The sequence below is a fragment of the Channa argus genome, chromosome 3 (genome assembly GCF_033026475.1).
Source record: "Channa argus isolate prfri chromosome 3, Channa argus male v1.0, whole genome shotgun sequence".
Taxonomy (NCBI): Eukaryota; Metazoa; Chordata; class Actinopteri; order Anabantiformes; family Channidae; genus Channa; species Channa argus.
The window spans coordinates 11,717,386-11,741,535 of NC_090199.1; the positions used below are offsets into that span (position 1 = coordinate 11,717,386).

Here is a 24,150-nt window from a genome sequence, read left to right on the forward strand (position 1 = left end):
ATGTGTGTGTGAGCGTGTGTGTTGAAATATTTGTTTAGAATTATCAAGGTTGTCAAAGCAGAACACCTTCAATAGGACTCATTGACTTTTCCCTTGTTACTGCATAATCAAATATTAGGAAGTATATCAATAATATTCTGTGTCATTCCAGCTTCAGTTTCACTTTAATGCCATGGACGTTTGGATGTTTCCAACCTGGGATACTTGTTCCAACCTGCACAGCACAGCCTGTCCTGTTTGAATGTGCATCAGTTTGTCTTTAAAGTAGCAATAATTGAAACTCGCTCATTTTACACATTAGTCTGTTAGTAGGTCTTAGGGAATAACTGCTTTACATGGGAAAAATATTTATAAAATCATTTGTGGCTTTAGAACGGGCTGAATGAAATCTTTTACATTCTATAACACAGTTGCTGCATCAAGTTTCATTTGTTGCCACTGTGTGGATTTGTGTAACAGCCGAGTTTATTTTGGATTTGGAGTTTTTGTACTTAGCTCAGATAAACTCACTTTAAATTACCAGCTCAGATAAATGGTTCTGTTTTATGTTGGCAATAACAATCTAATTAGAGGATCATAAGTCAATGTTGGGTTAACAACATGTTCCCATCAAGCAGCTGAAAGATAAAGTAGAGCAGCTTTAAGTGTATAGACCATTATTACCAATGTCAGATTGTAGCTTGCACTCTGATCATCTGGTCTTCTCTGTACCAATGCTACGTACAGAGCTCGAGGAAAGAGCGTTTATGTGGGCAGCTGTGTTTGCTTGAATTGAAATTACAGACACTAGTCGCCCGATAAAAGTAGTTACCTTTTATTTTTGTGTGTGTTTTTCTGACAGACGGGTAAAGTGGACCCTCACCACCCGAGAGTGTCGGGCCACAGAGGAAATGTGTTGGACATAAAATGGAATCCCTTCAATGACTACTGCATCGCGTCCTGCTCCGAGGACTCTATGGTTTGTACACACGCTCACACACACTTTCCAGAAACTGTGCTATCATTTTCCACCCAGATCATCATGATTTCTTTGCTTTGCAGTTTAGCCTTTTTCTCACAATTCTCAGCAGATCTGGCAGCGTGTCTTTCCTATGCTTTAGACTACAAAGTGTGTGTGTTTGGATGCAGGTCAAAGTGTGGGAAATCCCTCCCCATGGTGTACTAAAGAACCTTACAGTACCATTGAAAGAGCTTCAGGGTCACAGCCGCAGAGTGAGCCTCATTGAATGGCACCCGACTGCTAACAACATCCTCTTTAGCACCGCCTATGACTACCAGGTATGACAAACATTGAATTAAACCCTTAGCACAAACCGGTGAAAAATGAACTCTGTGTGTGTGTGTGTGTGTGTGTGTGTGTGTGTGTGTGTGTGTGTGTGTGTGTGTGTGTGTGTGTGTGTGTGTGTGTGTGTGTGTGTGTGTGTGTGTGTGTGTGTGTGTGTGTGTGTGTGTGTGTGTGTGTGTGTGTCTGCATTTATGTATTACAATGTGGCCAAACAGGTCAGAGACTTTTGCCGCAAGCAAAGTTCTTCTTCAGAAATCATGCTAAAGGTCACAAAAAACTTTTGTGGCGTTTGCTACAAAGAGTCTCAGGGTTTTGTATTTTTACCTTGTGATTGATTATAAAGTACTGGCTGTAGTGGATCGACTGTGTGGATCTGCAATATCTGTAGTTGTGAGGAACCAAAGTATTTACAGGGTTTTCTGCACTTTTACAGGAGGAAGTCCTACATGAAAAATCAGTATATATAATGCTTGCTTCTTTTTCAAAACACACATTATTTTTAAGGGCAAATAAAAGAACATACTAAAATGCAAAAGTATCTCTTAATTGTGCAAGTCAAACCTCAACAATTTCTATCTTTAGTTTCTGTCTGAATGACTGCTGGTAACATTTTTGTTTGTATTTCTGTGTGTGCGCCCCAACCACAGATAATGATCTGGAACCTGGACTGCTCTGAGCAGGTGATAAAGAACCCTGTACGGACCATCAGCCATCACACAGATGTTGTCCTCTCCATGTCTTTCAACACGGACGGCAGCCTCCTCGCCACCACCTGCAAAGACAGGAAGGTCCGACTGATCGAGGCGCACTCAGGAAACCTGCTGCAGGTGATGCTGTGTGCGTGCGTGCGTGTGTGTGTGTGTGCGTGTGTGTGTGTGTGTGCGTGTGTGTGTGTGTGTAAAGATATCTATGTTTAAAATGACTTTATTTCATTCTTAATACTGATGTCTTAATGTTTAAGTACAATTTTACTGTTTTAGCCAGATGACCAAGGTTCTCAACTGAGGGGGGTCACCAGATAATGATGGAAGAGAAAAGACAAAACAAGTTTCTTTAAAGTTTTTATATAAAATATTGCATCATTCAACCTTTGTGGGCCTTAGACATTAAAATAAAAAATTTGGTTTAAAAGGGAAATTATTCCTTGTTGAGAAATAATTTTTTCTGAGGGATCAAAGGCTGAAATGTTTTTGGTCCCCTGCTGTAATCTAGCTCACTAGGCTACATGTTGGTGTATCTATTGTTGTTATACATCTATAACCACTTATACCAGCTGACCACAGGAAAGCTGACATATCTAAAATGTAAAATATTGCATAAATAGGAGCTCCCTTATAATTTCCCTCTGGCAGGCTCTGCATCCAGGCTCTTATCCAGCACCACACAGCCAAAAGTGATACCTCAGGCCTGCTCTCTCTGACAAACAAGCTCAAGTGTACAAAACAGAAACTGTTATTGTCAGCAACTAGTCTGTGTCACTTAAAGAGTTCGAACACCATAATCTATTTTTAGTACAATCTGCTCATGTCTGCTGTGTCACTTATTTTCAGGAAGCCAACAACAAGACGCACAAAGCCAGTAAGGTGTTGATCCTGGGTAACATGAAGATGCTCTTCACTTCAGGCACTTCACGCTGGAATGATCGACAGATAGCTCTGTGGGATCAGGTGAGAGCGGCCACAGAACAACTGTAACAAAGTATTTTGTGACAAAATCCGACCAGTCGTAATCCGTTGGATGGACCCAGATCAGGTGTCGTCATGTGGATTTAAAGTCATTTAATGAAACATACAATTGCCTGCTATCATGTGACAGAAGATGAGTTCTACACTTCAGGTGACACCTGAGCTGATGCGTGTGGTCTAATCTATTCCCTGATGAAGACCATGAGATGTGTTTGATCAGCATAAAGCTACATAGTGTAGCTTAATTTTAATCTAGATTAGTTTAATGTGACTTATTTCCATACTTAAAGTTTTAGAAATGGGAGACTTATACGCTCCCAATAAACAAAAACATCTCATAATACCCCCAACCCCCACCCCCTTCTTGTTGTAAAAAATATTTAAATTCAGACTGAAAATACAGTACATTACTAGGGTTAAGGTCCGGACTCAGACTTTTATTTGTTTGAACACGTCCATCTTTCCTTGATGCAGGCCAATAATTTGACTGATACAGAGTTACCTTTTTGCCATGAGCATGGGATATGTCTTCTGACATAGTTGATTAAGACAGACTAGTCATTGACATTTTCTGACCAGGCATTGTAGAAAAGGTGATTAACAACACAACAAGCTACAGGAAATGGCGTATAACAAGATAACAGTATTTGTTTATCTGTCTTGTTCTAAATTGTCATATTTGTGAATTGATACACAAAACAAAAGCCTTCATTTTGATATAAGATCTTCAGTGGTAGAAAGTTCACTTTGTGCTAATTTAAACTTCAGCCTCTCTGTATTTCACAGAATATTGTACTTTTTTAGTATTTACTTACATGTTAATATTGCAAGAATTATTCACCAAAGTGTAATGTCTAAATGTATGAGTTTAGTCACTTGTAATGTAGTACTTTACATGTTGAAATGTTCACCACCAGTGATCACATGACCTTTAGGCACAATAAAATGTGTCTCACACAATTCTGCCATCTAGTGGACGAGCTAAAACACTCCTCAGTGTATCGGGACAGTTCACTGCGCCTGGGACAAAGTAGAGCCAAAGTTTGTGTTTTCTCTATTCTGTGTCAATTCCAGGTTCTCTCATCATCACACTTGTTCACTTGTAATAGGTGTGTGTGTGTGTGTGTGTGTGTGTGTGTGTGTGAGCGTGTGTGTGTGGCAGACTGTTGTGTTATTGTTGTGTGAGAGTGGATCGTGGGTGGGGGATTATGGCTAAAGCACGGATTAGAGATCGAGCACTCAGTGTTTTTAGTTCATCGCTGGAGAGTGCTTCTTATGCAGAAGTTGATTTAATGATTAAGTCATATCAGGGGATTTAGGACATGTTGCTGATGCTTAAGTCTTTTTTATCTGTGTGTGTGTGTGTGTGTGTTGGTAGGATGATCTGTCTGTGCCGTTGTTACAAGAAAACCTGGATGGTTCGTCAGGAATCCTCTTTCCTTTCTACGACCCCGACACACACATGCTCTACCTGGCTGGGAAGGTAGGTCTTTTAGAGCAAGCACAAATTGAAATTGTCACACAAAATAATTTATTATCGTTACCAAGACGTCTCCTGTCTGTTGTCAGGGCGATGGTAATATCAGATACTATGAGATCAGCTCAGAAAAACCATACATCCACTTTCTTACTGAGTACCGCTCGCACCTACCTCAAAAAGGGATGGGTAAGTAATAAACACAAATACACGCACTGATAAACTCTGTAAATCAAATCAAAACGTCATCTTTTCTTTTCTGTATGTGACTGGAATCCAACTCCACTTTGTTGGACCTTTCATTAAGTTATTTTCTAAGTTTAACAGCATCCACGTGTTAAAATGTGGACATCTGACTGGAAACTCTGCCTCCGTTCGTGTACCTCTAAGCAAAGCTGCTGTGCAAATAAGCTCATGATATTTGAATAAACAAACCAGCTCATTAAAGCAAAGTCGTAGGTCATGACTTTTACTAGTGTGAGTTGGGAACCTGCAGATAGTCATCATGCACAGATGTTTAACAATTTACACTTGTATTACAGTTGCTCAAATATGACTATGTTAAATATGTTTATTTAATGACTGTCATTGAAAAAGAATGTCCAGACATAAAAATAAAACTGGTGCACTACATACAGTCTAGCACAGCACAGTGCTGTCTTTGTGAACTTCGTTGTCGTCCTGCAGGTGTGATGCCAAAGAGAGGTCTGGATGTGAGCTCCTGTGAAGTGTTCAGGTTCTACAAGCTGGTGACAATCAAGAGTCTCATTGAGCCTCTGTCCATGATTGTACCCCGCAGGGTAAGCCTACTCTGACTCAACAAACCACAATCACATGACACACAAGATCACTTTTTAGTTTGTATATTTCAGAGAATTTAATTGATTTATTGTCTGAGAGTAGTGTGTGCGTGTGTCTCTAGTCCGAATCCTACCAAGAAGACATCTATCCAATGACGACTGGCAACAAGCCTGCTCTGACTGCAGAGGAGTGGCTCAGTGGCATCAACAAAGGTCCGAAAAGATTTCTGCTTGTGTTTGTGATGTCCAGTTGCATATGTTGTGATCTGGTGGGGCCTGTAGGGGTCTTCTCCTGTTGGCAGCTTATGGTTGACCTCCTCCTCCTGCCCCCCCACCCATTTTTTTGGTTTGTTTTGTTTTCTAGGCCCAGTGTTGATATCTCTGAAGCCTGGAAGTCAAGTAGCAGAGTTGTATTCAGAGATGAACAAAGTCCTGGGGAATTCACTAGACACACGCAGGTCTCAGAGCAGACCAGGTGCGCTACAGCTGGCATACATTCAGGACCAACTGGGAACCAAAGACAGCAAAGAGGAGAGCAGCCATACAGGTGACGACAGGAGTCAGGCGGCCGTCAGCAATGGAGAAGACCTTGCACTCTCATGCTCTCCTCCGAGGACAGAGAATGAGGTACTGGATGATAGTTTTCTATTCTATTTCCATTAATTCCCATTAATACTAAAAAGAGACAGTCGTGATCCCCAAAAGATGAATTTTCTAGCAGCATCAAAGGTGTGGTTTTAGGTGAAATGTCTTAACAACTAGTGGATGTTTTACCATGAAACTAACACTCGTACGGTATGTGATGAAATGTAATAACTTTTGTTATATGTATATAACAAAACCAAATACATTTTCATCTTACTCTATCATTGTCACGATGAGCCTGGTAACATGTTGACCTTGGCTATAGTATATCATATCATTTGACTTTTCTCCTCGGAATTTTTAGCCAGACAATAGGCCACAATGTGCAAGGACATGTGAAAATAACACTTTTGGTAAATCGTGATGTGATGTGCATGTGTTTCGTCCACAGTTGCGCCTCAAGTTTCACAAGCAGCAGGAGGAAATTCGACGGTTGAGAGAACTTCTCAACCAGAGGGACGTGCGCATCAAACAGCTGGAGCTGGAGATCAAGAACATCAAAAACTCCCAGTCTCAGGGCTCACTTTAAGACATGCCCAACCTGTGGAGTCACCATGCTTCCACACGGGGACACATCCGTTGCTATATAAACTTTCAAACCCCAAATTGAAACCATCACACTCTTTGTAGAGTCCTGACTCACCTCATCTGCTCTAACGAGTCCTCTCTACACACTGCGCAGAAGTGATTCAAACCTCGACTTTTATGTTTCCAGTCTGTTGTTTTGTCATTATACACACAGTGCACATGTTCTTTCTTCATGTATGTACACTGAGTCTTTCCAGATGTAACCGGGTAAAAACTTTTTGCACCTTTTAACCTTTCGCCCATTTCTTTGTATGCTTCAGAGCTATGCAAGTTTTTTTGCAACTTTTAGTTTTTTATGCTCTTTGAAGCTTAGAGATAAAAGGCTGTTTGTGGCTGTCCTTGGTGAGTGATGTGGCTGGCTGTTTGTTGTCTGAAAGTTGTTGCAGGGCAAGAGCAGACATCCTGTGTGATTGTTTTAATGATAACCCTGAATTTATTTTCTACGCTCACTGATTTTATTTTTTTCAATATTTAAACTACTGTAAGTGGAGATTGTTGTTGTTGTTGTTGTTGTTGTTATTGTGTTTAATGTATGTGTGCTTGGATGAGAGCATTCCGAATGAATGATGATATCATGATCCCAGCTGTGAGCTACTGTTTCACTGAACCTCACTGGTTTTCACTGTCTTGTTTCTTTTTATTATTATTGAATGCCAGGAAAATTGGTGGAAAAGCAATCAATTTCACTTCAGCTGTTGTGAAAGCCAAGCATGTAAATAATGCCATGTAGCATTCTTGATCTTAATTTTTATATTTATTTTAAAATATAGTCAACAAATACCATTTAATCAATTACTTGAATTTGCAATTGTAATTTTTGAGAATACAACACACAAAAAAAATTTTATATAAAAAAGGGAAAAAGGTTTGCTCTTTCCTGATGTGGGGTCACTGTGAGGAAATGGTTTAAAGCGATCGTAGCAACCAAGTGCTGAACCACTATAAGTGTAGCTTGTGTTCACTACCCCAGCTTCTTGTTTTCCATAAATGTTCCCATAGAGAATGTTTTATTAGAACTTATTAAATGTGACACTGGGGTTTTTGATCATGAGTTGTCAGAGGATTTAAAAATACAAGAAGCTGTGACATTTAAATTGAAGAATTGTTTAAGATTCTGCACTATTTTGAAGGCAAAACTTTAAGGACATTTGTTGCGTCCATTATTCATTCTGAGCATCTCATTGAGGATATATTTGATTAACCAGAGCCTTGTTTTAAGTGAATTACCTGCAGCGGGTGCTCACCTGTCATACATTTGGCTGAGCCTCAGGGTTCCTGCAGGTTATTTCCTAACTAGGTAGCAATCTAAAAACGCTCCATCACAACTAATTGTTATTCAAACCAAAGAAAGGCTTTGTCAGAGTCAAAGCATGATTTAGACTGAAGGTTTCTAAGAAACTGGTTTCTTCTATGAAAATCTAAAACACGATCAGTTGTATTCAAAGCAAAATGAGGCAAGCCAAACCCCACCGTGCCATCTGAAGACCAGACTAAAATACTGCACAATCTGGAATGTACTTCTTGTGTCTTAAAATCCTCAAACTTATTGCTTCCAGATTCATGAAAATTCACATGAAAGTAATGTTGATCACAGACGTTTAGAGCCCAATGTAAATTGAGAATTCAAAAATATAAAGTTACTCTGCCTCAAACAGAAGCTGTGGTGATTTAATTCATCACTAACCTTGGAACCACCTGTTTATAAAACCACTAAACATCAACTCACATGATTTTTCTGGAACTTTCAACTGTCCTAGGGGATTGAAGTACGTAAGTGGTTGTTGAGCAGACATTGTTTTGTGAACCTCAGGAAGTCTCAGTAATTGTAGGCAGCAGTCCAACACAATACTTGCAAAAGGCAGCAGTGCTGATAGTAACATGCCTTTTTCAGCACTTAAACAAGTCACATTGTATTAAAGCTTCTAGATCATTTGCAAGACTCTCTGTGTCAACAGGACAATTGCAAAGAATAAAATCTTGCAAAACATATACAGTATGTAACAACACAGCTCATGTATTCTTCAGCCCCTCACGTTCACATAGTAAACCGCTTAATCATAATGAGCAATAACAATGGTTAACACGTCGACGGACTGATATCAACTATAAGAAACAACAAAATGTATTCAGGCAATGCAAATATCTAAGAAATCCACCACCCACCCAAAAAAATAGTTTAGTTAAAAAAAATACTATTTTAACATGCAATTTGGCTGTAATAGATGGCAAAAGATCTATTCCCAAAAACTTTGTTACAAAGGGTTATGGAGCTTGTTTTTGTACCGTGATCAGACTGGTCTGTAGAATTGTGTTTTCCCTCCGGTAGCTTCTGAGTGGTGTTTATAGTTTCTGCCACAGTGCCGTTGGACCTTTTTCTCATATTGTTGCTTTCAGAACTACGAGACATTAATTTGGACTTACATTTTTACTACTTTTTAACAAAAATACAAACAAAAAAACTCTTCCTTGCCTCCCAAGAGGAACAATATGCCTCTGAGTATGCGTAGATGTCACTGGTCTGTTTGAGAAACAAAAAATACAGCTGTTAGTTGATCCATATCCTAATGAACAGAAGTGTGTATGTATTAGCTGTATGTACTCAGAAGCACAATTACAATATTCTATATCTTGCTTACACTTAATAGTAATGATAACACTTGGAAGCTGCCACACAAGCACACAAACATGCACACTGACTGGTTTCAATACAATTGTGATCTGTGGCCCCTTTGACCCCTGACAGTTCTAGCACAGCCCAGCCAAGGTGAACTAACCCCCACTGATATCAGTGGACAAGTCTACACGCTTTCCCAGTGTGTACTGCTGTTTTTCTTTTGTACTGCTGTCAGTGGACTTGCTCAAGGGCATGTGGGCTCACAGTTAACAGTCACAGGTAACAGGTTATACATGCACATAGCTTATTTTCTGTCATATAACAATTTCAACCTGTTTAATCATGTCCATGTTTCAAATGGAATTTATTAAAAAGTTTTTTCCTTACAAAAACTAATTTATTTGTATTTTTATAGTATATGCCGGGAATAAATCTACTCGAAAATGCAAATAAAAAGAAAAACTGTCTACCAAGACATTTAGGAAATTCAACCCTTGATGCACTTTACACTACAAACACAATCACATCATGTGGGAAAGTACATATCACTAGCTTAATAACAATAGCAGCAGCTTTATTGGAAGATATTTCTTCAGATATATTAACAGCAAATACATTTGTTTCTATGCTGCCCCATTTCACTGCTGTCTGTGTGCCCACGTGCAGCTAAAGTTGGCTCTGGATGTTGATATTAGGGTACCTGCTTATGCCCTAGTAGTTGGAGTTTTTTTAAATATACAATAATACATTTTTGGTATATTCCTCTTAAAGCCTCCTTATTCCTACACAGGTTTTTTCCTCTGATGCTTGCTGATTAGACTTCTACTCTGGTTGGAGCTCTGCTGGAATATAAAGAAACTAAAATTCACCAAACAATAAGGAAGTTAAAGTAATACTAATCAAATGCTGTCTTCACCCTAACTTTGTTATGAGAGGGAGTCTAATAACACAACGAGTGAAAACACACTCGTGGGTATTGTGGTATTGGTATTAATACATACATTTATATAATACTACACACGGTATTCCGTTTTATATATTTCACTAATTTGACACATAAACATGAGAGGATCTTTTTTTACAGCGATTGTGGTCAAAACTCACAATCTCAGGACAATGCTTAGGTAGTGTTACACAAATTACTTTTTAATAATAACTATTTGGTGGTATATCATTAATTATATAGCCACCATAAACTGCTAGTTTAGGTTTCACAGAAAAAAATTGGACATGTCTGTAGTGTTAGGATTATTATTATATATGTTTTACTTATGCAAAATAGTTATACAATTTTGCTATATAATATCATAATGAGAGAAGACAGATTTTGTTAAGCCACCCTATCCCCTGGCTGATGCTGCATTCAGGTCCTGACATGTACTGTTATTATTATAATTACAGGCTGTAGCTCAGCTGGTAAGACAGGGTCAGTGGCTCGATTCCGGCCCCTCCTTGTTATGTGTCGAAGTGTCCTTGGCAAGACACTGAACCCCAAGTTGATCTCAGTGGGTCAGGTGAGCACCTTGCATTGGAGCCACTGTCACTGGTGTGCGTGTGAATGGGTGAATGAGAAGCAACAAATATAAGGGGCCATTTACCAAATATGAATTGTGGTGTGGGTAAAAAATAAGTTCTATATTAAATACCTAAAAATATATTTTCTGACAATGATGACAATTTTGTATATTTAGAATTATTTGACAGTATGTTTCGGAGATCTGTTTTTACTTTGACACGAAAGAATCTTTTTGTGTAAATTTTGGTCACCAAAGCCTAAATACGTCAACCATCATGTTGAAAGGAAACAAAAGGGAAAAACTTCACTGCATACTTGGCTTGTTGACTACTTTAACAATCAACATCTTGTAATAATTTGTGATTCCCAAGTTAGAATAAGGGGTGTTTTTTCCTGTTCTTCCTATTCTGCCGACAGTGTGAATGCAGCATAACTTTGAATGAAAAAAGACATGTTTCCATGGTAACATTCATTGACACCTGCTGACCGATGACACAATCCAGATGTAAATTGAATACTAAGGGTATTTTTAACATATTATATATAGTTGCTTTAAGCTTTTACTGAGTTCTGCTAGTTTAATCATTTATTATTTTAAGTATTTTTGTATTGTTTGTATATATTTGCCAAGTCTAAAACAAAGCTGCTCAGACTCTGTTTCTCAGTTAACGTACACAGAATTTGTGAACTAGTTTCGTGCTGCAGATGAATGCAGTTGTACATGTACATTATAAATGTACAAGTGCTCTATATACTAGTTTATATTTTAGAACATGTGGTACTTCTAATTTTTGAAACTACTTTTACTTGAGTGCTCCGTGTCAACCACTGACTTACTAGCATGTGCAAAGACAATATAAAGATCCCAATAACGGAATTTATTCCGTTTCGTCTTTGCTTTATATCCTGAAGTTTACATTTTTTCTCTGCTGCCCTAATGATCCAACAACTTGAAGGTTTCAATGAGCTCATAGATGGGCCCAATTGTATTGTCAAAGGTCTGTCAAACAAAATTCAATCCAAATGTTCAGGGGTGCTTATTTCAGAGATTCTCCTGTTTGTTCCAACTATCCCTGACTAACCCACTTACCTGGACCAGGTTTAATCACTTAATCAGAACCTGGAAGATACCTAAAGACTTCCCGACTCCACCCTCATCTAAGATGGCATCTTCCAGCTTCTGGTTTACCTCATCAAGGTAATCAGCAGTGTGCAGGCCAGAAAATGTTGGAAAATAAGCAGGACAGTGGAAGGAGCACCCCACTTTAGTCCCTCATCTCTTACATTGGATACGACTCTCCAAGTATCGAGAGCAGAAATGGTTTCAGCAACCAAGACTTACTTCCATATATACGGGCAAGAGACTTGAAGACTTAAGACTCTACTTTATAGGACTACACACAAAGCAGCTCTCGACTGTTATTTACAGTCACAATTGCATTAGAAAACGTGGAGGTAACAGCAACAGGGAAGGACAAACAAATGAACTGTTGTTCATTCCTGTAACATGGGACACCAGAAATCCAAGGCAGGAAGAGAGAAAAACAGAAAATGTTAACATTTTATTTACAAAGTTGTTTTTTGTCATACAGAAAGTAAAAATGTAGCTACAACCTTGATTTGTGCAACAGGCAGCCACACTAAAAATGATGGCTTGCTGGTTGCACAGCTGCTATAGCAATAATTTTATTGGGAAAAATAAGGAACAGGGAGAAAAAAAATAAAGACAAAAAATGAGAAATAACCCAACAACAAAAAATAATTCATCCAACAAAATATTAAAAGCACAGACCCAAAACTAGATACCAGTCCCAAAGTCCTCACACGGGAATACACAAAGGGGGATCGACAGTGAAACTGTGGAATGCTGAGTGGTGGGCTGCCTGAGAACCTCGAGGGGCCGTGGGGTGGGTGAGGAGGAGGGTGTTGGGTGGCTCTCAGTTCCATAGGGAGAGAAAAGATGGGGGGGCAGCTCCACTCGGCCCACCCATCCGGTACAGTCTTGCCCCATAAAAAGAGCTCAGAGCTGGTTGGGGGGATAGATGTGGATTACAAAGGCGGTGCGAGTTGTAGGAGGGCGGATGTTCGGGTTTGTGGTGGAGAAAGGGTAACTCGGTAGGCTCTCGTTTTCTGTTTAGCTCTTAATCGTCATCGTCATCATCCTCGTCCTCATCTTCATCTTCTGCGGCTCGCTTTCTCTTCTCGCCTTTGCCAGTTTCTGCTTCTGAGGGGGGAGAAAAACAAAAGCGTGTAAAATAGGCATTTTGATTGCGGATTAATTTGATAAATAAATCCATTTGGCCACCAAAATATCTGATAAATACACACTAATGCCCAAACTAACATCTTAAAATGGCTATTTAAACAAACAAACAAACAAAAAAATTTAAGATAATTAAGAAAAAAAAATTCCAAATTGTCCAAGTGATTAAAGAATGAAAGGAAAAATTGCCTGATCAACCAGGCCCAACTGGAACTAGTGATTTTATTTTATTAATAAAAAATATAAATCTGTACACAATCATCTATGACAAAAGCCCTGCATCCTTATCCTGTGTCTAGGAGGTGAATATTAAATAAAATTTGAATTCTTGAATGATCAAATTATTTTACTATTGTGGTGTTTTTAGGGGTTACATATTTTAGAAATATGTTCACTTGCTGACATCCAGGATTATTCAAAAGATCCTCTTATGTGTTATTAAGGAGTGTATTTTAAGTGTTTTGGAATGGTCGCGATCAAATTTTGCTGTCCCTTCTGGTTATAATGTTACAGGACTAGAAGCTCAAAATAAACAGTGTTAGATATGTATCTTCATCCCAGTACTGATATTTTTCAGGATTTAAATGGGCCTCACCTCCTCACTCTCAAGCGGATTTTTTTGCCATGATCTACATTCTCACACTATGTGTTTTGTGCAACTCTTTTGTCTTATTTTCAGTACATCATAAATGGTCAATAATGGGTTATACACCAGGCACGTTGAAACTTTTGGACTGCACCACAGATCACAACCATTAGAACATACAATAACATCACTTGGTGGTTTAAATATAAAAATGTTCTGTGCCAATAATAGCTGCTTATTATGGGATTATGGCTCAACTGTCTGCATATATATTGGTTAAGATCTTTATTAGCTACTGTAAGTGTTTCACCTTCATTACCATAATCAGTATTGTTTAAAGTATGTATTTTTTTTTAGTGGAGAACTTCTTCTTTTGTATTTTAACTAAAATGTACATAAAATGCTTCGTAATTTTATTTAAGTAAAAGATCTGAAGTGGTCCTTCTAGTGGGGAAATATTTTAGGCCATCTCTTGCACTTTTACTTAAGTTTTGTGTTAGTTTTCTTCCACCCCCTCTGCACAGAATTACATTTTGCTGCATATGGGGCTGTGTAGCTGCAGACTGCTAAGAGTGGCCATGACATTATTGACATGACATAACAGTATTAATGTTGCAGCTGATTAGTGTATACTGTAATATTTTTCCTGGCTTTCATTGGTTGCTAGCAACTAAAACAACAACTGTATTGACATATCAATTTCTTGATTAAATCTGCATCTTATATATAAATAAGAATTAACAGACAGTCAACTATTATCCTTCTATTAATACTCCAACTGGACAACTGCAGCTGTAATTTATTCAACTACTGACCTTTGCCCAAGCACCACACTTCAAAAGCACAGTAAGCAAGAACAAATATGCTTCTCTACACTGTTTAGCACTTTCACTTTTAATAGCCAAAGTACAAACAGACAGGGGGATTTAAATATTAGGGATGTCCGTTTTGAACAGAATCTGAAGGAGCATTTTAACAGTACTAAACTTAACATGAACTATACAGTGGCTTCCACTTTCAGCCAACTTTGTGTTAGATGTCATTTTATATGAAAAACATCATGGCAAATTGAAGACACCCTTGTTTGCTAATTTGTAACAAAACAAAAACAAACAAACAAAATCCCTCAAATAACATGCTCAAAAAGCAAAGGTATCAGAATAAAAATCATTTTTAATACTGTCAGCAGGGTTTGCTTCTTGTAGTGTACTTTCCCTTTTTCACAGGGGAAACTCAACTTAATTCTGCCCTCAAGACCAAACATCATACCTGAGGTAGATACTCTTGCCCTGTTGAGAGTTTGGAGGTTTGGTAATTTCATAAGAGAATAAGAGCATTGATTCCTAGCTCACTGTTGAAGAATGCACTTGAACTGCTCTTTTAAGGAAGTGGTACATACCTTCCTCATCTTCATCATCATCTTCATCCTCTTCCTCGCCTTCTCCATCCTGTCCAAAATCTTCCTCCTTCGTGAACACAATTATTCAAGTTAAAGAAAGAGAAATACTATATCTCAAGTCTTTGTGAGAACAAGTTTTTATTATTACCTCATCCTCCCCGCTGACCTCCTCATCGTCATCTTCTCCTTCTACCTCCTCTTCGTCGTCTTCATCCTCCTCTTCCTCATCAAAATCCTCCTCCTCCCCATCCTCATCTTCCTCCTCCTCTCCCTCTGGAATAGTGAGAATAAATAATGTTTATTGTAATATGGGTTTAAAGCAAGTTTAAGACAAGCAGCCAAGCTTAAGTTATAAGTAAACCATTTCATCAAGTCTGAACTACAACATTCCACTATAACAGAAAAATCTAAGCCGTTTTAGATAATGTAAGATGCTTGCTGCTTCTTACCTTCATCTTCATCATCATCTACGCCATCACCATCCACCTCGCCGTCAGAGTCAGAGGCTTCCCTGTCCTCAATGTCATAACCATCCAGATAGGTGAGCTGGGGAAGGAGCTTGAACACACTCTCTCTGTAGTCATTCAGGTTTGTCACTTCACAGTTGAACAGGTCCAAACTCTTCAGGTTATCCAGCTTTTTCTGTTGGTTAAATACAGTCAGGTGAGGAACTGCAGCTATACTACTGAATTAGCAATGCTAGATGATAATGTGTGCATACTTTGAATAAGGCCAGGTGACATGTACTGTGAGATATGCGTTTTGCTATATCATTTAAACCAAATGTCATCACATTTAGTGTTGCTAGTTGCATTATAACAGTGCTGCAGAATTTTTTGAAAATATACTAGAGCTATATCACAGAACACATAACTTGTGTTGTGAGTGTTGTTCATGTGATTTTTTTAAAAGAATTTTGCTGCAACAAAAGAAAATCTCTCAACCAGGCTCATATTGTTTAGAAGATGTTATTATGTCAAAATATGTAAAATAGAACCTTGAAATTAGAAATCTACTTGTAAACTATGCTCTGTGTAAGACAGCTCACATATAAAACAAAGGCATGTAAATGTGTATGTGTTCATTCTAGGAAGTGTAGAAATACATACCAATGGCTCCAATGTGCTGATGTCTTTCAATTTGTTGCCACTCAAGTTTAGATGTGTGAGGTTGGGTAGTTTCTCTGCTAAAACATCAAGGCCGCCACTGATTCTGTTGTCACTCAACTCCAGCTGAAACACAGCAGATACACTTATTGCAGCAGACGTCAGTTTCCCAATGTTACGTGGTGGTATGAAGGTCAAACATTGTTTTTACCTTTTTGAGTTTTACTAATTTGGGAAGGTTGGAGACGGAGATTAAGCCAACATTTATCAAACTGAGGAACTCCAGGTTAACAAACTCAGCTGTGAGGCCTTCGATTTTTCCTTCAACTGATCGACAATTGTCAAGGACAAGTTCTCGTACCTGAAATATAGAAAAGTAACACATCACAACAATTTGGAATTAGAAGAAAAAAAAAGTTATATATATATATATATATATATATATATATATATATATATATATATATATATATATATATATATATGTGTGTGTGTGTGTGTGTGTGTGTGTGTATGTATGTGTGTATATATATACACACATACATATATACATACACACACCGTACATATTCACCTTTCTGTGCATTTAAATTAGTCATACCGATTGTAAAACATAAGCAAATTCATAATAATGTTTAGCATTCTTTATTCCTTATTAAACAAAATATTTTAATTCAGTTTACAATTAAATGAATTAACAGAAAACAAGCTGGCAGCCAACGCAACTGTTGTGTTTTAGTAAGGGCTGTTGCTGTTTTGCCCAAAAATGGACCTTTATTTGTTGTCAAGTAATCAAAATGTAAAATATTACAAAAAAAAAGTCTGAAGGCGGAGTTACTTTGAGACAGTTAACGCTGGTTGCGCAATTTAGTGTTGGACTTAAGAAAAAAAAAGTTGTTGTCAAACGTTAAAGATCACGATTTGTGAAGTAAAACAACTAAATTGACACCGCGTCCCCATCTAAAAATCACTTTCGATCACTGTCTGCTTAATTTGTCGGGAGACGGCAGTTAGCGCATTGCTTTCCTTGAAACGAGGAAGAGCAAAGCAGTAGCTTCCCATGGCCTGCTGATGCAGTCACTAATGACAAATGCAATGATTTTGGTGAGCTAGCTCGCTACGGGCTAGCCGTCGCCGCCGTTAAACGCTGCCGTGCAGGAGAGGAGCAGCTAGAGGTCTGTGTGCCCGCCATTAGCCAGCCCAACAGCAGCGGAAAGGATTGCGAATACACCCTTAGTAAAGCTTTTCTTTTTTCCCGATAAACCTGCTTTCATGGGGAAGTGGAGTATTCCTTGTCGTCGAGCGAACGACCGACATTGCCAGTTTGTTACAGAGTGCTACATCGTTTTCAGGTCGAAGGAAATATATTGAGAACGGAAATTTAGTAAAAACAAAGATGGAGACAGTTCCTTTCTCCCAGACCTTCAAAGACGACAGAATGACAACATGGCGATTCCTGAGATACAGTATGCAGTTCTCTGAACACTTCCATGGCGAAATGGGTTGTGTAGAAAGAGTAATTATCGATACTCACACATCACATACATTATTCTTTCGATGTTAAATTTGTTTTATTTCGTGCATGGGTCGAGACGACACGCCGACTGTCGAGTTTTTTTTTTTTTTTTTTGGCTGCCCACGCACGAAGCGCGGTGCGCCGAATCTCCGTGTCATTCACGCAGGCTGCCTCGGTTAATGAAGCCGCTGGCCGACAAACCCGCCAGCTCAGTTACAAACGACGACGAAGTTTAGCTTTAACGAACACATACATGCACGGCTGTTCTATTTGGCGTCTAAAGTTTACAGCGGGATATATCTTATTGTCTTTGATGAGTGTGGCGAAGCGGGTAATATGGCGGGAACAAAAACACTAAGTTATGTGGCTGCTGTCCGCTTATAAACGGGTTTAATTAAGCATTTATACAATATTCAAAAGTTACACTCGTTTTAATGCAATGACATGAAATGATAACGTGGCTTGTATATGAGTGTGTAATCTTTACATTATTTTACGGATGCACACTCCCTTTAAAACGCTTAAACGTGGCTTTAAACACAACATGATATATGAGTAGTTGGCTGTTTGCTGTAGTCAGTGCAGAAATAACAACCGGTTGAGGATGGAGGAAAGTGGCTTAATGTGAAGTAACGTTAATCAAGGTATGGATGACTCGTGAACCAAGTGACTCTTTTTTTGTTGTCGCTGCTGAATCTGCCCATTTGATATTAACGTACTATACAGAAAACGCCGAGACACGGCTCGTTTGCTGCGATGGACCGTTTACACGTTAAAAAAGCGATTTTTAGCACAAACGCCTTGAAGTTGTTAACTGTATTTGGAATAAATGAAGAAGCTCCATTTAGCAGTTATGCTAGCAGCAAACATGGCTTCCAAGGTCTGTATAAAATACACCGCTCTGTGAATGGCAAACGCGGCGCAGGAGGCACATTTCTTTCCCAATAAATCAGCGTAAAACGAAGTTTGCTAATTGTGGCACAACAGTGGAGTCGAGCTGAACCGTGTGTGCACCGCTGACCGAGGAGGCTGCGAAACTGTTAAAGCACTGCAATAATGCCAACAAGCTGAAGAATCGCCTTTTCAAAGTAGCGATTGAATATAGCTTTTCCCGTCTCGTTGCCCAAATACGCCCAATCCCTAACAGTACAGATGATTAAGCTTATGCGAGGGTTTTCCGCCCTGTTATAAATGAGAAACATAATCTAAAGCCCATGTGGTCACCATTACGTTAGCCACACAGGTCACTCGCAAAGCAAAAAAAGTAGCAGGCTAGCTAGCTAGGCTAGCCCGAAAACTAAGGGCTGGTTTTAAAAAGCACGACTCACATCAGACGGTGTCCTGTTTCTTAGCTCCAAGTGGATCCTCTTTTTCATGTCCATCCTGCCCTGTGAAAGTTCAACTTTTCTCTCTTGGGTTTTGGTGGGATCTTCAGTCCAAAGGCGAGAGATGCCCTAATGGAGGGAGAATATAGGACCGTATAATGAACTGAGCCCAAACGCTAAGTTAGTCGGAGAGAGGAGACAACCATGGAGGGAAACGGGACTGAAACAAAATATATGCTCAACAGCGCCATCTGCGTTCAGAAACGCCCATCGCCTCCATGAAGGCATTGCAGTCACCAAACATGACGCTGCCCCGAAACGCTGCTATGGTGCAATTATTTCTGCAAGGAAACTACTGTGCTGTGTTTAATGAATACAAGAGTATTTTTATCTGTAAACGTAGTTTTGTTGAATGAATTAATGCAAAATACATGTGAATATTTAACACAAAACAGCATTACACCTATTTGACTTAGATAAAGTAGGTGATACTTGATCTGAGCTACTTCATGAAGTTTCATAGCTCGAAAATATGCTCGCTTCTCATGTATTTAAAGCCATATCGTTATTGTTTGACATTCAGCTTCGTCAGGTTTTTACTATAAAGACCCCGTTTTGTTAAATAAGAAATCCTATTTTTTTATATTATTCAAACTTGTTTCTACCAAAGGTAAACACATTCTTTGATTTAACTCTGCCTCGGGGAATGAAGACGTTCTAACCCTGTGTGAATTTTGTTCAATAAACTGAACAATGTGTAAATTGTGTTGTACACTGTTAATCTACAAATGCCTGATTCTTCTCACCGTCTGGGCACACTGCTTAAAAAAAGGGGAGGGGGTATATTTGGGTTGCAGTAAAGAGAGTATTGTATATGCATATGGAGGGTAGGGTACCCCCTCCAACTCTTACCAACTTACTTCCTGAGACACAGGAGCTCTCAAGTAGAAGTATGAGCTTCTGCTTTTTCCTTATTTAAAATATACATCAATATGTTTCTTTTTTGTTGTTGTCATATCATCAATCAAATTTTGAAATAATAGTGTTGAAAACATAAAACAAATAGACAAGTTATGGTTTTTGGCACGTTTTTCAAACACCCCATCTTGTGTCAGTCATATATACAGTATATAAACAGTATATTACTAAAAACATTGTTTGGTAGTTGAGAGTGTAAACCAGAAGATGGCACTGTAGTGTCTACGTTAACATATTCACACTACGTTTACTTATACATAGTAGGCATTTATATCAGTGACAGCCTTTTTTGCCTTTGCCCATACCTCTACTACTGATAATTATTATTTTATTTTTTTTGTCAAAGTTGTTCAGACTTGGGCTGTGTCCATTCTTATTTTCTTTGACCGGCTGTAAGTCAACAATGATGCTGGAAATGCAGTTGATCTTCTCAAATGTTGAAGGTACCACATGAACAAATTGTTCATCTCACCTTGTGCATCCCAGAGAAAGAGGATGCAATACTGTATGACCTTGAAACACTAACTTTATCACTGACACTGACACAGCCAGTGGATAACATAGGTGAAGGAGCACATTTTATGCCTGTACCAAAAAAGCTCAGCCATGAAATATGTGCTACAGTCAGACAATTACTTAGTTCTACTTAGAGTCAACCTACTGTACTTTTATGAAAGTGTGTGGATAGTAAAAATCTCCTTCAGTATAGAAGTGAGTGAACTTAACAAGGGACCCTCACATTTCCCCTGCATTGCTGGAGGCAATTGGCGGTTGAGTGTTATTTACTCAGCAGCACAGCTTCTTTCTCTGAGCAGCTCAAACACACACAGCAGAGCTCAATGTGTTGTGAGAAGATTGAGAACACACCCCAACTGAGTGGCTTTCCATATGTGAGATAAGAGGGGTATGCCTCTACCCAAGATGAAGGCAGGATTTCTTGCTTGGTTTGAGACCATTTAATGGTCTAGTATGATAGGCAGTGAGAAACACGCACTTTACTGAAGTAAAACACAGACAGATGATTATACATATTGCATTAATTTGTCATCTTCAGAACTCCATTAAACTCTTCACTGGTTTTGTGCCATCCAACAATATTAGGCCATTTAGACATTGGATAATTGTCTAAATTAATTCACAGGAAATTGGCAGTGCTTAGCTTTACTGCCAAATTGTAGCTTGCACATAAACATGCAAACAACTCATTGTATGTGTGCGTGTTTAATGTGCATGTGTTATTGGCATTTATTATCCAGTTATCTTCTATGTCAAGACAGTATTGCACACACTTTAGAAAACCACTGTTGATGTTTTACTTTCAGTACTAAATACTGTACAATATATCATAACCCCCCCTCCACACACACACACACACACACACCACTTGCTCTAGTCTCTGTCAGTGTTGTGCCAACTCCTCCAGCTTTAAAAATATGATAAGGCCAATGCTGCAAAAACTCTCCTAGCACTATGGTAATGGTTAACCAGATAATTCCTTTAGGGGTGGGAATAGAAAACAGTCAGAAGTTATTTTGTCTTCTTGTGGGTGCTTGCCCGCCTTCAATGATTTGAATTCATTCATAGTAGGACTCAGAATGGAGGAGACGTTGCAACAAGAGAAACAAGACTTGGAATATAAAAATCCAAATGAGGACCAAGGTAACTTTACAAATTCGTTCTTTAGAAACAAAATACTTCAGTGTTTTCGCACAAGATAGTTGAGGGAGCCAGTTAGATTCAATGTGCTTGTTTTTAGCTAAACTCAGACCCCAAAATTTAAAAATTAACATGTAAGCTCAATTTTTACAAACAAACAACAGGTTTAGTCAAGTATAATTGCAAGAAGATGTCTTTACCATTTGTCTCTTACATAAGACAAATACTTCTCGCTGTGTGTTTGAATTTTATCATGTGCTTGTTTACATGGTTTCTCTGCATGGGATTTTGTTTTGAAGGTGGGATCCGTCTCCGATTGCGGGACAGGGATCTTCTCAGGAAAAGGAAGGCTGAAGCAGAAGAGAAGAAAACTAACCAGTGGGTTTTTGGGTAAAAGAAGTACAGTAAATGCTACGCTCATTTAAAGTAACAGTGTTTGGTTTAGCAGTGAAGAAGTGAAAAGCGCGATGTGCTAAGTAACTGTTCTAATGCAGAAGAGAACCAAAGGTTTTAGTTGGGTTAGCAACTTGTATTTAATACTATATTTTGAAATGTACACAAGAGACATTATCACCACTCTTTGCAGCTTATCACGTCTCTGGTTTATATTGAATATGGGGCAAAAGGAAACCAAAGGTTGCTCTGGTGTTTCTATTTACTTCTCAGATCCAGGTCAAGGACTTTGTACTATTAGCTTTGCCTATGTATCACAAAGAGCTGTATCAATGTCCAGTGTTGTTTTACTGCTTCAGAGTGGAGAGTCACAGAAAGAGATCAAGGGCTGATGAGAAGAGTGGCACAAAAAAGAGAGGGAGGCCCCGGAAAACTGAGCCCACATCTGAGGTATCTGTCATTCAGGAAGAGGCAGCAGTAGCCCAGGAAGCTCCAGCAGTAGTGGTGTTGCCTGAACCTGCAGGGGTCACCCCACATCAAACATCAGCCTCTTTTACTCCTCTACTTGATGTGGGTGGTGACATGCTGGAATCACAACCAGCATCTGTCCTTGCTGCACCTGCTCCAAAGCCAGTGCTGTTTTCTGTAAAAGGCTCCATCTTTGCTCCTACTCTTACATCTCCAGCTCCGTTCAACGCATCTCCAGTTGTTGTCTCACCCTCAGTTTCTGCTCCATCTTCTGCAAATAATCTTGACGGCGCCCCAGTTCCAGCTCCAGATGTTGCTTCAGCTCCAGCTCTGTCCCAAGAACCTTTTGCAGCTTCAGCTCCAGCTTCTCAGCTGGTGGAGACTCTCTATACAGAGTCTCAGGGCAGAGAGGCCAATGACCAGGTCTTGATTGAGGATTTGGGCCCAGATGAGGAGGAAGACGTCTCTAGATCACAAGACAAAAGATCTGATGAAGGTAAAAACAAGGAAATTTATTCCAAGAATTGGAAGGTTGTTAAGCTTTGTTCAAATGCTTGTTTCTATGATTAACCATATTCTGTTATTCTCTCTCTCTCTCTTTTTTTTTTTTGTTAGACTTGAGGGAGACACTGCAGATAAACGTACCTGAGCAAAACAAAATGTTCTCAGTTACAACTTTGTCTTCTGCACCTCCAACACAGGAATATCTCCCAGGAAATTAATTCAGATTTTCCTAAAATACACTTCAGATACTGCCTCAATTCAGAACTTGCAAATCTAAACTACTGCCTTTTCTCTCACAGCTTTAGATGAGTAATGTTTTTGGTTAGTTTGCAGTCTGTTGGTTGAATACAACGACATGTGAAGTGTGTGCTTTTCCTTTTTGAACAATGTATGAATTCAAACCAAACCTGTATGCTTATTTATTCATGGTTTGTGCTTCACTATAAAGCTAATGAAATCTATTTTGTACTTAGCGTTTAATCACCAGCAACAGCCTGCTTTTATTTAAAATTAAATATATGAATCACTGGTGATGATATATTTGTAATTGTGGATTTGATTGAATTTTATAAAGTTGTTTTTCACCCAATGACATTAAAATACACTGCTTACATTACATCCCTGTTGTTACTCTAATTAATCTAAATCTAATGATACATGGCTTGTGTATATTTGGCTTTATCTACCTTTTCCTAAAAGTGTAATTGGCCATCCTTAACCTATCTTATGCACAATGTTTGAAGTATTTGGATACTTTACTTCAGTAAGAGGAACATAACCACAAAGTAAAAATTTAAATCTTAAGTTAAATTGCCAACTTAGCTCAATATGCAGTAACCACTGTCACAAATGATAATATATATTATCATTGGTACACTACATGGTGTGTATTATTACTCCAAAAACATATATTTTTTTTGTGGAGCCTTTTGATAGTGTTAAATAAGATGATTTTTTATTTTGTGAGTAAAATCTAAATCTGTCAAAGATGCACTCAAAAAGTACAAATTAAATAAAAATAAAATCCACATAATATACAGACAGTAAGAGAAAACAGTTAGGTTGCACTGAAACAGAGCTCAATGTTTTGGGTTTACAGTGTCTTCTCCTGAAAATGTCGGCAATAAATACATAGATCAATTTTCAAAACGTGTAAAAGAATAACCTCAAGTGTCAGTCATCCAGATGAGTTTATTTACAGTGTCACTGAAAACTATTTTGCTTTTACCACAACTGTTGAATACAGAGAACATTTTTCTGCAGTGAATAGGCATCTTCTACTTTTAATACTTGAAATACATCTATAATACCTGATCATGTTTACATACTTTAGCATTTTACATGTT

The 24,150-nt window shown here is 38.5% G+C and overlaps 3 protein-coding genes across 9 annotated transcripts in view; 2 read left to right on the forward strand and 1 right to left on the reverse strand.

The window, feature by feature from the left end:
- The window catches only part of coro2aa (coronin 2Aa), a 32,912-nt gene extending 23,371 nt beyond the window's left edge, over nucleotides 1-9,541 (forward strand). For all 3 annotated transcript variants that reach the window (XM_067496900.1, XM_067496902.1, XM_067496901.1), the window contains exons 3-12: nucleotides 842-958; nucleotides 1,129-1,278; nucleotides 1,933-2,112; nucleotides 2,836-2,952; nucleotides 4,349-4,453; nucleotides 4,540-4,636; nucleotides 5,135-5,247; nucleotides 5,370-5,460; nucleotides 5,612-5,874; nucleotides 6,284-9,541. In XM_067496900.1, the coding sequence (XP_067353001.1) occupies nucleotides 842-958; nucleotides 1,129-1,278; nucleotides 1,933-2,112; nucleotides 2,836-2,952; nucleotides 4,349-4,453; nucleotides 4,540-4,636; nucleotides 5,135-5,247; nucleotides 5,370-5,460; nucleotides 5,612-5,874; nucleotides 6,284-6,421 (1,371 nt within the window). In that variant the 3' untranslated portion in view covers nucleotides 6,422-9,541. The remainder of the gene's footprint in view (nucleotides 1-841; nucleotides 959-1,128; nucleotides 1,279-1,932; nucleotides 2,113-2,835; nucleotides 2,953-4,348; nucleotides 4,454-4,539; nucleotides 4,637-5,134; nucleotides 5,248-5,369; nucleotides 5,461-5,611; nucleotides 5,875-6,283) is intronic.
- Nucleotides 9,542-12,159: 2,618 nt separating this feature from the next.
- anp32b (acidic (leucine-rich) nuclear phosphoprotein 32 family, member B) lies at nucleotides 12,160-19,000 on the reverse strand. Of its 2 annotated transcripts, none has more exons than XM_067496744.1 (7): nucleotides 18,809-19,000; nucleotides 16,176-16,325; nucleotides 15,968-16,090; nucleotides 15,308-15,500; nucleotides 15,007-15,131; nucleotides 14,859-14,925; nucleotides 12,160-12,834 (listed from the first exon to the last, which is right to left on the reverse strand). In XM_067496744.1, exons 1-7 carry the CDS (start codon nucleotides 18,860-18,862, stop codon nucleotides 12,752-12,754), a joined length of 795 nt encoding a protein of 264 aa, XP_067352845.1. In that variant the 5' UTR covers nucleotides 18,863-19,000; the 3' UTR covers nucleotides 12,160-12,751. The 2 variants fall into 2 exon arrangements, with proteins under 2 accessions (XP_067352845.1, XP_067352846.1); XM_067496745.1 differs by lacking the exon at nucleotides 18,809-19,000 and adding an exon at nucleotides 17,233-17,358.
- Nucleotides 17,300-23,420, forward strand: hemgn (hemogen). 4 transcript variants are annotated; one of them, XM_067496740.1, is made up of 5 exons: nucleotides 17,300-17,430; nucleotides 21,368-21,442; nucleotides 21,739-21,829; nucleotides 22,192-22,796; nucleotides 22,916-23,420. In XM_067496740.1, exons 1-5 carry the CDS (start codon nucleotides 17,361-17,363, stop codon nucleotides 23,020-23,022), a joined length of 948 nt encoding a protein of 315 aa, XP_067352841.1. In that variant the 5' UTR covers nucleotides 17,300-17,360; the 3' UTR covers nucleotides 23,023-23,420. The 4 variants fall into 4 exon arrangements, with proteins under 4 accessions (XP_067352841.1, XP_067352842.1, XP_067352844.1 ...); XM_067496741.1 differs by having other exon boundaries at nucleotides 21,739-21,817; XM_067496743.1 differs by having other exon boundaries at nucleotides 17,344-17,480.
- The last annotated feature ends 730 nt before the right edge of the window (nucleotides 23,421-24,150 follow it).

What these genes read in the sequence shown, in the direction of transcription:
- hemgn (XM_067496740.1), top strand. Translation starts at nt 17,361, where the DNA reads ATGGAGACAGTTCCTTTCTCCCAGACCTTCAAAGACGACAGAATGACA. An exon ending in ATGGCGATTCCTGAGATACA is followed by an intron (nt 17,431 to 21,367) that starts GTATGCAGTTCT and finishes ATTCATTCATAG; the next exon opens with TAGGACTCAGAATGGAGGAG. An exon ending in AGACAAAAGATCTGATGAAG is followed by an intron (nt 22,797 to 22,915) that starts GTAAAAACAAGG and finishes TTTTTTTGTTAG; the next exon opens with ACTTGAGGGAGACACTGCAG.
- anp32b (XM_067496744.1), bottom strand. Translation starts at nt 18,862, where the DNA reads ATGGACATGAAAAAGAGGATCCACTTGGAGCTAAGAAACAGGACACCG. An exon ending in AATTAGTAAAACTCAAAAAG is followed by an intron (nt 16,091 to 16,175) that starts GTAAAAACAATG and finishes GCTGTGTTTCAG; the next exon opens with CTGGAGTTGAGTGACAACAG. An exon ending in TGATGATGAAGATGAGGAAG is followed by an intron (nt 12,835 to 14,858) that starts GTATGTACCACT and finishes CTCCCCCCTCAG; the next exon opens with AAGCAGAAACTGGCAAAGGC.